The sequence below is a fragment of the Babylonia areolata genome, chromosome 27 (genome assembly GCF_041734735.1).
Source record: "Babylonia areolata isolate BAREFJ2019XMU chromosome 27, ASM4173473v1, whole genome shotgun sequence".
In the NCBI taxonomy this organism is placed as follows: Eukaryota; Metazoa; Mollusca; class Gastropoda; order Neogastropoda; family Buccinidae; genus Babylonia; species Babylonia areolata.
In genome coordinates this window covers 23,214,182-23,226,681 of record NC_134902.1, presented here as the reverse complement: position 1 = coordinate 23,226,681, position 12,500 = coordinate 23,214,182, and the positions used below count along the sequence as shown (strand labels likewise).

The following is a 12,500-nucleotide window of genomic DNA, read 5'->3' as shown; positions in this document are numbered from 1 at the left end:
TCCAACGCCGAACCGATTCCGCCCCCCCCCCCCCCCGATCCCCCCTCCCCCCTCCCCCCCGCCCCCCCGCCCCCCCGCGGACCCCCTCCCCACCCGCCCCGCCAACCCCCCCTCCCCCCACATCATAAAAGCACACCATGTTTTCATGAGGTATTTTAAAGGAAAGATCGAGGGGATGGTTTGAATTATCATGGTGCAGGTTGCACGTGCATGACTATCTACCACATTTCTTGACTGCACTGACAAACCCGGCTGCTGTTTCAGGCACTGCACATGTGATGAACAGCCTGAAAGGATGCGGTGAAATTCGATATTTCAGCACACAAAAAAAAGAAAGAAAGAAAGAAAAAAAAAGGCCTACCAACAATTAATCAGTGGTTTATGAACTATGTTGCTTCACACACACACGCACACACACACACACACACACACACACACACACACACGTGCGCGCGCACTCAGTGACACACACACACACACACATGCACCACATACACACACTGAAAAAAAGAAAGAAAGAAAGAAAAGAAGTGAACGGCTGAACGTACTAGTAAATGAAGTGTTCGTGGTGATCATTATAGGCGAACATTGGCTGTGCACACCACTGTTCGCCGAAAATTCAACATCATTTCACTATGACAAGATAACTGCGTGTGCCAGTTCCCAAGTGGTCCTAAACTTTTTGTGAACCATGTACAAGTATAACCTATTAATGTACACAATCCCTGTCTCTGAGAATTCGGCGGTCGCGGTTCCAGAGCGCACAATGTTTCCGTGAGTGGGTCGCTTGCTAAGAGTCTGTTTGGATGTAGGTTTTGGTTCTAGTGTTCTGCTCTCGTTACCGTGAAAGCTTTATGCAAGGGGTGCTTGCATCACAGAGAGAGTGTGTCAGGGAAAGGACTTCGTCTGGCAGAAAATCCGAGGCTGACAGTGGTGGAGGGAAATTGTACGGTGTTCAAGAGAATCAGTCGAATGAGGAGGTGAGAGAATATTTCATTAACCGATTTAGCCAACGCATGGTGATATTTTTAGCACTGAGACCGACTTCTAGCTCGCGCGCTCACACGTATCTTTAGCACGCACGAGACTTCGATGACAGAAGGTGCGATTCAGAGTCAGCCCGGGTTGCAATGATGTGCTAGATAGTGTGTGTGTGTGTGTGTGTGTGTGTGTGTGTGTGTGTGTGAGCGCACGCATGTGTAGCTATAATGTTAGCGCATCATGGTATGCATGTACTTAGTGTGTATCCGAGTCGGCCTGTTATGAGTCTCTCTCTCTCCCTGCTGTCTCTCGCCAGTCCCCATTTCTCTCTCTCTCTCTCTCTCTCTCTCTCTCTCTGTGTGTGTGTGTGTGTGTGTGTGTGTGTGTGTGTGTGTGTGTGTGTACCGTAACTGAGATATGGTGCGTATGTGCGGTTGAAGTTAAATGACGACTGAGGTACGGTGTGATTACTTGATGTGACAATTCAGGGAACTTTCTGACGGCAGAAGGGGACTCAGTGGGGTAGTAAAGAAGAGAGAGAGAGAGAGAGAGAGGGAGGTGGTGGTCATGTGATAGTAGAAGGGGTGGGGCCCGGGACGGATGCGAGGCCGGCACGCCCAGGGCACAAGCATATCATGATGGTTATGAATGAGTCCATAGTAGAAACAGATACAGTTACAAATTGCATGTACAAAATGATTTGGCCGTAATTTTTTTTTTTTTTTAAATAAAAGATTTATTAATTATTAGTGTTATTTATTTATTTATTTATTTATTTTGGCATGCGCGTAGCTCACTGATACCGTGCAATAGTCCTCAAAAACAACAACTAGTTACACAGCACGCGAATTGCTTGGTTGCCCCGACACACACCGGCTGCAACTGAATACACTCAGCCACACACACACACACACACCGCCGTGACACTGCACACACACGGCACATACTGACATACACACACACCGGCGGTGTATTTGTGTGTGTGTGTGTGTGTGTGTGTGTGTCGGTGTGTGTGTGTGTGTGTGTGTGTGTGTGTGTGTGTGTGTGTGCCGGTCAGTGTGTGTGTGTGTGTGTGTGTGTGTGTGTGTGTGTGTGTGTGTGTGTGTGTGATGTACCTGCAGGTATTGTCTAGCCTATGATAGTGTCATAGACCAACATGCGTGCGGAGTGCATTTTCCATCAGTGTAATTTTGCAGAGTTGTACTGGCGGCAGAGCACGTACCATATTACTGTCACGTTTACTGAGTATAAGCGGCGGCAAATCAAAGTGGAAATAAATTCGAATGATCAGTCGATTGAGTGAGTGAGTGAGTGAGTAAGTAAACTGTGTGAGTGGGAAAGTAAAGACGAATTTCCACGGCAAACGAATGAAAATTTGGCTATCCTTTGTCTATTTCTTATCTTACGAGCCGAGCGTAACCGTGCTGGTTTAAGTCTCTTTTTTTTCTTTTTTTTTTTAACTCTTTTTTCCCCCCTTCAATCTTGCAATGCTTACATTTGAATATGGACATGTATATAAGAGCGCTAACAGCTACTGTCTGTTAACGCGAATGTCCGTTCCGATTCTCACCGAGTTTTGATGCCAGAATCTTATCCCTCAATTACCTCCCCCACCTCCCGCACGGCGCAGACGAAACATTGATCCATGCCCCCACCCACCATCATCTCGGGCAATGCGAGCTGGCATGAAAGTTTCGTTTTTGTTTTTTCACCTCGTGACACGATTGCGTATGGCATTTTATTCATTTATCAATTAATTTAGAGTATTTTAAATCAATTCTATTTTGTGTTTTGTTAACTCGATCTTTGCCCGATTCCACAAGGTCACAATCGGATGACGTTTCCAAGGTCAACATTTTGCGACAAATAAAACCCTGAACGTCCGAATCTACATGGCGTGTTGAGTATTTACAAAGAATGGACAGTTCAATGTTATCATTACATGTGCATAATGATTTGGACTTTTCGTGTTCTTCTTTGATATCCGCTGTGTGAGCCTGTGTACGACTTCGCTGTGTGATTATACATACAGAAGAGGATCACTTAATGATAATAATAATAATAATGGATACTTATATAGCACACTATCCAGAAATCTGCTCAACGTGCTTTACAAAAACACTTTTGTTAACATAAAACATTACATCAACGTTACATACACACATTAAAATGTGACTAAACACACACACACACACACACACACACACACACACACACACACACACACACACCGTGACACACACACACTGGCACACACTGACACACACACACACACACACACACACACACGTGATACACACACACACACACGGACACACATACACAATGCATACTATATTTTAACATACAGGTGTACCTAACAGCTACCCTCAACACATACGCACACATATGCACGCACAAACTTACATAAAACTCAGTGAGTGGTGAGTTTTGAGACCAGATTTAAAAGATGCAAGGAAATCAGAATGACAGAGGTTATCAGGGAGCTTGTTCACCACAATACTGTGTGCACTTATTTTGAAAAAATAATAATAAAAACTGAAAAGTAAAAAGAAAATGAAAAAAAAGTAACTACTGTAAAAACTAGTCACACGCAAGTTGAAAAACAACACATTTTGTAACTTGTGTGATGCGGGAGGCATACAGGCAAATCAGTGCAGTTGCATCGAATGTACATGCACACAAAGTACACTCGGCAAACACATGCCAGTACACGCAGCACTGCACAGCACACACTGCGGGGCAGGCTGACACTCGGACAACAGCAGCACACACATGCTGACAAACACGCACACACACACACACACACACACACACACACACACACACTGACACACACACACACACACACACACACACACACATATATATATATATATATATTGCTATAGATGGATAGACACAGACAGATAGATAGTTAGATATATAGGTATATATATAGATAGATAATTTATGTGCTCATAGCCGGCCTATATTCACTGCATGCTCATAACTGATTGTATTTGCCGTGCAGGCCTACTGTGTTGCAGGTCATTGAGTGTAACCTTTTCAGAATCTGTTCATATATATATACAGCACCTAGTAGCATGATTTGATACTCTTCACTGACATTCCAGACAACTGTACATAACACAACTGGATTTTGTGGAACATACTGCAATACTGAACAACAACAACAACAACTAAAAAGTAGACTGATTTGCATGGTAAAGGTGTTCTGGAAAGAAATCCAAAGACTGAACCAAACCAAGAAAAAGCTGGGCTTGGGAAAACATGTACTGGCCGACTGATGAAGAGCCACATCAGTCATAACATTATTTTCAGTGATGGCCGAACTGGCGGGGTGTTTTTAAATAAACATGAAAGTCGGTGGGTGGACCGGCAGTGCATATAGGGGTTGGGAGGTCACACACACGCACACACTGGCACGCATGCATACACACTGGCATACATGCACACTCACGCACATACACACACCGGCACGCACACACACACACACACACACACACTGACATATAGTCTATCTATCCATTCGAGTATTATATCTATCTATTTCAAGTTGTTTATGCGATTCCATGTTGTTCTGTGCTGTTCTTGCGCGGTTCCATATGAAAAAGACATGCACTGATGGATGTCATGCAACACGAGTTATTTTTTAATGCTCAACAAACGACGACATAGTTGCTATCAATATATTCCTTTGGTTTTTTTAAATCTAATTTTTTTTAAGGAAAAAAAAAAGAAAAAAAAGAAGAAAAAAGTGGCCAACCAGCAAGGCTCTGATTGGTTGAGGTAATCGAAAAATGGCTGTGCATGTAAATGTCGTCTGCTCATCTTCTCACACGAAATACAAGGCCAGTGTCTGTCTCACCTTTTCTGCTCCACCCCCACCCACCCACAGAAATCACCACTATCGGATGGATGTATTCACTGTATTGATGATGGCTATGATGATGATGATGATGTTAATTTGTCGGGCGCTTAATCCATAGAACTACTGACTTGCCAGCACTGCCGCCGGTAAAAGAATCGTGAAACTTCACAATTATAGCATTAAAGAATTGCTTTTTGAAAGTAATCATAATGCTTCAGATTAGGCGATGACATATAAACAGTCTGTAGCAGCGAAAGCATAAACATGCGCACACACGTTACTGACAAAGAAACATATTTGAAAGAAATCATTCTTGGTTTTAAGTCGACTGTTACGGTGTTTATATTGGACCGCATGGTGGTTCAAATTTGAGAACAAGTACATATATTCACGAATTTGCTTTCGGTTTCTGAATAGTGAATACGACCTCAGCGTTAGACAAGTTGTGCAATCATGCTCGGCAGGCTCAGTGAAGACTGACAAACCATCACCGTTACGGTAAACTGAGTTATTCTCAGTCCATGGACGGATGAAAGAACATTTTAATTATGATTATTATAATTGCTGCAGTTATCATTATTATTTTAAATATCAATATTAATAATATCATTAGTCCCACACAAGCAGGCAGGTTCATGCACGACCACAGGCATATATGTACACAAATGTAAGTATATATTTCAGTGTGCACGACTCTGTGATCGCGCTCACGGCCGTCTGTGGATCGTGCCGCACGCGAAGTAAATAGAAACCAGAAACGGAAATGCCACACACGGCCAATCAGAGCCCGGCTTCGTTCTCCGGATTTTGTGCTCGCCTGCTTGTGTGATCTCTGACTGTGGGATATTTATTTTTCATTTAGGTATCGGTCAGATTTTGGGTAGAAGTGGAATGTGTATGAACCAGTAACTATCGTAGATTGGCAGATGATAGTTATTTACTCTCGGCTTCATTCGTAAGTCAAAGAAATTTGCAGTATAGTTTGAAGTCGTCTCATGTGATGTGGCTGGGCGTCGTTCGATCATAATATCGCACACGTGTCGCCGGACATGTACACACGAGGCGGAGACTAATCACACGGTGATGAAATTGAGGCGCTGCCTTGTGCTCTTAAATCACAGACACTTCGATGTCTAAACAGTTCATGTGAAAATACACCCCTTAGGAATGCTGAAGACTAAATAGGGTTTTGATAACTTCGGGAAAGTTCGAAAAGCGGCTCCAGTGTTCTGTGTCAATTCATTTGCGCAATCGATTTCAGATAAATTTGCAGTTAAGGCTAAGTGACCTGGCATTGTTCTCCATTAACAGGTCGACTGAGAGTCAGGATTTAAGCCGTGGGTATTAAGGGCTGAGAGACGAAACCGTTTGCAGCACTATTCACGTTGTACTTAAAAAGCTTTAAACTGCAGGGTGAAAAAAAGTCAAAATCATGTTTCATCAAATGGATATGGGTGCCGTTTGGTGCCTGATAATTTGTTTGGTAACTTTGCAAATCGGATCATATGCATCCACGAATGTCTCAACTTTAAATACAGTACTTATGAGAGAAATTGCTTCAACATCTCTGAAAGACCTTTTGAGTTATGAGGAACTGACAGCAAGCAATTTGAGCAGTTCATGCTTCAAGGACAATGAGAGCATCATTGAAGCTTGCCTTGTCAATCAGGTAAGTTAACATCATGTGCACCAGCTCTGCTGTAGTTCAAATCTGTTATGTGTCTGATAATACAGGAGTAAGAAGTTAATAAAGACCCTAAACACTTTCAACTTCTAACACATACACACAACACACAAACTGTGCATAACTGAGATACACACTCATGCACTCACACACACTCATATACTGTAGCAGATTTTTATGATGTACATATTTGTAACACACACGCATATTTAAAGCATAAATGCCAAGCAAGCTTGTACACATTGTATTGTGTTGCCTTGTCATAAGTTTTCTGTGTTTAAAAATCTGACTGCTCTCCCTCAGTGGAGGGCATGTTATCACATCTATCTATTGTGATGTGTCACATATCCATTTTTCTCCTGTTTGTAAATCTGTTGAACATGTTTCCCTGTCAAAGATGGACTTTTTCAGTGAAATATGATAATAGAATAATGATAATAATGGACATTTATATAGCACATTTCCAAGAAATACTGTTCAAAGCGATTTACATTCCATTCCCCTCTCCTCCTTCCCCACTCTATAATCTCCCTCCCCATTCACCTCTCGCTCCCCCCCCCCCCTTTCCCCTCCCACACACCTCCCGAAACATGTGCCAAAATATTCTCATGCAGTTGAACATTGGAAACCACCAACCAACTCTTGATGCCCTCATGAAAACACATCCCAGAATATCAAGAACTACTGTCATGGGTTATTTTTACTTTAATTCATGAACTATTTGCATGCTACACACAGGATTTTCACTATAATCATTGCCGAAAGACTATCAGTAACAGTGACTCTGCATCAGTACCACCACTCAGTGCTTAGAGGAGAGGAAAGTAAAGTAAAACTAATAAAAGTAACATGAGACTGCGAGTGAGAGTCATTTCAGTAAATTTCTGAAAAGTAAAATAAATGAACTTATCTGGAATCTGCTGTCATCCTGTCTGCCATGGTATGTCTCTCATCCTTGAACTAAGAGAAATCACATGGCATTTCTTTTCAAACAGAGGCATTTCTTTTCAAACAGAATTTTGTAAACAAATATTTAATATGCCAGTTCATACCCTGTAATCTTATTTTGAGTCTTCATTTGTTTCATTCATGTTTGTGTGTGTGTGTGTGTGTGTGTGTGTGTGTGTGTGTGTTTGGTTCTTAGTAAGTTTGTAACTCTGTGTGTGTTCTCTCTCTCTCTCTCTCTCTCTCTCTCTCTCTCTCTCTCACTCTGTGTGTGTGTGTGTGTGTGTGTGTGTGTGTGTGTGTGTGTGACTCACTGAGAGAGAGAGAGAGAGATAGAGAGAGAAGAGAGCATGTGTGTACTCTGTACTGTACTCATGCCATCTACTTTATAGTATTATAAAAAAAAGAAAAAGAAAAAGAAGAAGAAGAAGAAGAAGAAGAAAAAGAAGAAGAAAGCACTGACTGAGTAACAAAAATTCAGGCCATTTTCAACAGCAGCTTTTTTTGGGTTAAATTTCTGTCTTGACTTCTTGTGCACATGTATCTGCTGCTTCAAGTGGAAATTGTGACTAAATAAGAAAATTGATAGATTGATTCCCAACAGAAAAACTAACTAGAAAATATAGTCAATACACTTACAGCTGCCACCAGATCAATCAGAAACATCAATTAAGCCTAAAGGCATTCATCCATTTCGGGCAGCCGCAGACCCAGTAATTACACACTTGATTGGACGGACTGATAATTCTGATACATTGCACTGTACCCATGATGATGATATATAGTTCCATTAGTTTTGGTCGAATGCACTGCAGATGAATTCATACCTACCGTATATGTTGCTGTTGCATTATATTTATAACTCTGTGACATAACACTTGACAGCATTGATGTTATGTCATCATTGTCCATGAGATGCCCACATATGTCATCATTGTCCATGAGATGCCCACAGTAAGCATAATTTATTATTCACTTATACATGTATTGATTATTCTGCCAGGAAGATATTTTCCCCACCTCTGTTGCATGCAGATCATGGGGTATCTTTTTTAAGATTTTTAATTTTTAAATTTTATTCCAGAGAGTAAATTCAGTAATGCTTCCTTTGATGGTGTTTTTTGTGTTTTCTCCCCATTGTTGTTGCTCAGGGAAATTAAACACATTGAATGCTGTGGTAATCAGCAAACTAAAACTATTAAGTGAATAAGTAAATGAAGCGAATTATAAGTTAATGAACAAATAATTAAATAGCTGATAATAATGGTAGTATGATTTTTGTTATTTGCATTTGTGATGTTAATAATCATAAAGTAGAAGAGAGGTTTTGCGTCTTATTATATTGCATTGCGACTTGCAGAAACAGACCGATGTATAAATTATGCGGGAAGATTTTATGAAACATACAAATTCAAATACTTTCATCTGTAACATTCTTTCTTCATTATATGTCCAGAATCGGAAAAACATAGAAAACAGTGAGCGAGTGAGTGAATACATGTATGTGTGTGTGTGCATATTATGTGTGTGCATGCATGTACACTGCTAGAAATTCCCATGTAATTTCTATTTGTCCTGGGGATTGTCCTGGATTGAAAAATCTACTTGTTCCACCGAATTTCTACTTGTCCTCCCTTAGTAATGACTAGAGTCGATGTTAGATTAATAATTCAAAGACATTTCCAGAGAGTGCAGTGAAAAGTGAACAGCTACCACTCATTATAGGTAGTGTATGTTTTAAAGGAAAAAAGAGATGAGACAAATGATAAGCAACACTAAAGGGAAGCATCTTCAGTCCTTGTCACCTTAGCTCTCTTCTTCTGTTTTAACATCTTTTACTGCCAGTTTAAGCACACTGTCTTTTAATGTGAAGTTCACTTTTTTGGTGCACAATGACAGAACTATGTCTGAGAGATAAACAACTTGTAGTTGTATGCCACCATTTGATCAGATTCAGCAGCATATTCCAAACACCACTGACAGTGCATGGCATTCTCTTTATTGTAGAACAGTTGTTCATAATTTTTCTTCCACAGTTCCTGAAATGTTCTTTTGCTTTTCTCTTGGTTGTATTTCTTCTTTCTTTCTGTGGTCTTTCTTCCATTAAAGTTGCCAATGGCCTTTTTATTGATTGATTGATTTTTTTTAATGTTGAACTTGAAGCTTTGTGTCAGATTATGTTCTATAACTGGAAATCCCAAACTTGAACAGTGGTTGATTGATGTGATTGCTAAATGGTTAGAGCACTTGATTTTCACCCAAGTTTCTATCCTTGGTTTTGGCGCACCTGGTGGGATAAGGGTAGAGATAATTTCAATCTCCCAGGTCAGCATGTGCAGACCTGCTAGTACCTGAACCTCCTTCATCAATACAAATCTGAAATAGTACTTTCTAAGATCAGATATGCATTATACATGTCAACAGATCCTGCTATCCATGTTAGTGTTTGGTTGGTAAAAGAACCTTGAAGATATAGCTTGCACACCCTTGAAAAGGGAACTTATGGCTGCCTACATGGCAGAGTGAAAATGATCATAATATATGTAAAAGTTAACTAGTCCTGTAATATACAGTTCAAGTGAATGTGGAGCCTATGAACTCAGAATTTTAGAAGAAGAAGAACTGGGACTTGTTGCTGGCTTTTTTCATAAAATATTCAGGACCACAGTTGACTAAAACACACCCACCATGGCATGCTTTGCACTCGTGACACTCACCTGAGAAGAAGAACAGTGTGTTGGAGGGATGGTAGTACTGATTGGTTGGTATACATGTGTGTGTTGGATGATTAGTATGTTTGTGTTGGAGGGTTGGTATGTGTGTGTGCTGGACAGTGAGTATGTGTGTGAGTCAGAAGGTGAGTATATATGTGTTGGATGGTTAAAGTGTTAGTATGTGTGTTTTGAATGTATAGTGTGTGTGTGTGTGTGTGTGTGTGTGTGTGTGTGTGTGTGTGTGTGTGTGTGTTAGACTTAGAGGGTTAATATGTATGTGTGTTGGATCTTTTTTATGTGTGCGTTGGAGAGTCTGAGTGGGTAAAGATGTTGGAGGGTTGATATGATTATGAGTGTATTGAAGGGTGGTTATTTTTGTTTTAGGGAGTTGGTATGTGTGTGTTGGAGGATGGGTATGTGTGTGCATGTGTCGAGTGGCTGCAATTTGTGTATTGATTTGTTGGTATGCAGTGTCTGTTGGAGGGTGGGTATACATACATGTGTGACTTGGGATGGTTGGTGTGTTGGATGTTTGGTATGTGTGTGTTACTGTTAGAGTGTTGGTTATGTGTGTGTTTGAGGGTGGGTATGTGTTGGAATTGCTGGTATGCGTGTGTTGGAGGGTGTGTGTGTGTGTTTGATATTATGTGTGTGTTTGATGATTGGTATGTATGTGTGTTGGACAGTGTGTATGTGTGTGAGCCTGAAGGTATGTGGCTGTTGGTTGGTAGATGTGTGTTGGAGGGTGGGTAATTGTGTTAGAGGGTTGGCATTTGCACGTGTTGGACAGTGGGTTGGTTTTTTGGAATATGTTTTGGAAGGTGGATATCTATTCGTTTTATATCTAAGGGCATGTGGCAAAGCGTGTACTGGAGGTGGGCCTGGGTTGTGCATGTGTTTTGTTTATTTACATATTTAATCCTTTATTTCATTTAAAAAGCATCGAGGGTAAAAAGAAAATCTGTTTATTTACATATCTAATTCTTAATTTCATTTAAAAACTGTGAAGGATAAAATCTGAATGAAGCCTAAGTACAAGGTATCTAAAACAGTAAAAGCCCATAAAGGAAGACAACACACAAAGTCTATGAACAAAGCAAGCGAAAAAAGAATAAAAATGGAGACTGTACAAAGTCTCGATATGAATGCACAGTCACTCATTCTTCTCCTCTTCACTGTCTGACCCAAGGATGGTCATTAGGAGACTGAGTTGGGTATCGAAATGGTGTTCTCGCCTGCGTTCCTTTCTCAGCTGTTTGTGGGGATCACCGTTTGGACACTTTGTCCCTGAGCAACAACAATACTTCGATCTTCCAGGCAGCTGATGCCTGCCTGTCAGCACTCACAATGCGACTCCTCACACTTCCCCTCACAGCTGCAGCCACTGTGCTGCATGGCCTGGCGGGCGCTTTCATGCTGCTGGGCCAAACTGATGTGCTGTTGCTGAGTGACTGAGTCCATCTCCTCCAGAGAGGGGAGGAGGAGGGAATGGCGACTGCTGGAGTCGGGAACTGGTAACCTGTACCTCGTGTCTCTCTTGTCAGTGATGAGAGGCACATGTTCCACCACAAAGTGCTCCTTCTGCATGCTGAGAATACAGTCAGTTCCATCCCATGGGGAGCAGCCATGAGTTGCCTGTCTTTCAAAAAAGAATGTAGAATTTGCATTCTCGGCAAAAGTCATGGTCTTTTTGTTGACTTCTCTTCTGCTTTTAACACAATACAACCTCATCTCCTTGCCCTCAAACTGCTAGGCATGGATGTTGATCCGAAGCTTACTCTTTGGATAGTATTTTTTCTTCTCAATAGAACTCAGTCCGTCCGCTTTCATTCTGCCCACTCTTCTGTAAAATCTACTTCTACTGGTGCACCCCAAGGTACAGTGCTGTCCCCTGTTCTTTTTACACTGTACACAAATGACTGCAGAGGCACGGAGGAAACTCCTGTCATAAAATATTCTGATGATTCAGCAATTGAAGATCTGTCCAACTCTGATGCTATTTATTTCAGTGAAATTAAAAAGTTCTGTTCTTGGTGTGAGAATATAGATCTCAACGTATTGAAAACAAAAGAAATGTTAATAGATTTTCGGAAAGACCCCTTGCCTGTAGCTTACCTTGTTATTGATGGTCAAACAGTGGAGAGGGTCAGTGAATATATTTCGGGACCATCTTAGACAATAAGCTGACTTTTGACAGAAATGTTGATTCCATTCATAAGAAATGTCAATCTAGAATTTTTTGTTTACAGAAGCTTAGAAATGTTGGTATAAATTCAAATATTCTTCAAAGTTATTATCGATG

General features: G+C 41.0%; 1 protein-coding gene across 1 annotated transcript in view; it reads left to right on the top strand.

Annotated features, from left to right (window-relative positions):
- The first annotated feature begins 5,699 nt into the window (after positions 1–5,699).
- Positions 5,700–12,500, top strand: part of LOC143301330 (metal cation symporter ZIP8-like) — a 25,916-nt gene continuing 19,115 nt past the window's right edge. The window contains exon 1 of the mRNA XM_076615545.1: positions 5,700–6,524. Coding sequence (XP_076471660.1) covers positions 6,288–6,524 — 237 coding nt within the window. The 5' untranslated portion in view covers positions 5,700–6,287. The remainder of the gene's footprint in view (positions 6,525–12,500) is intronic.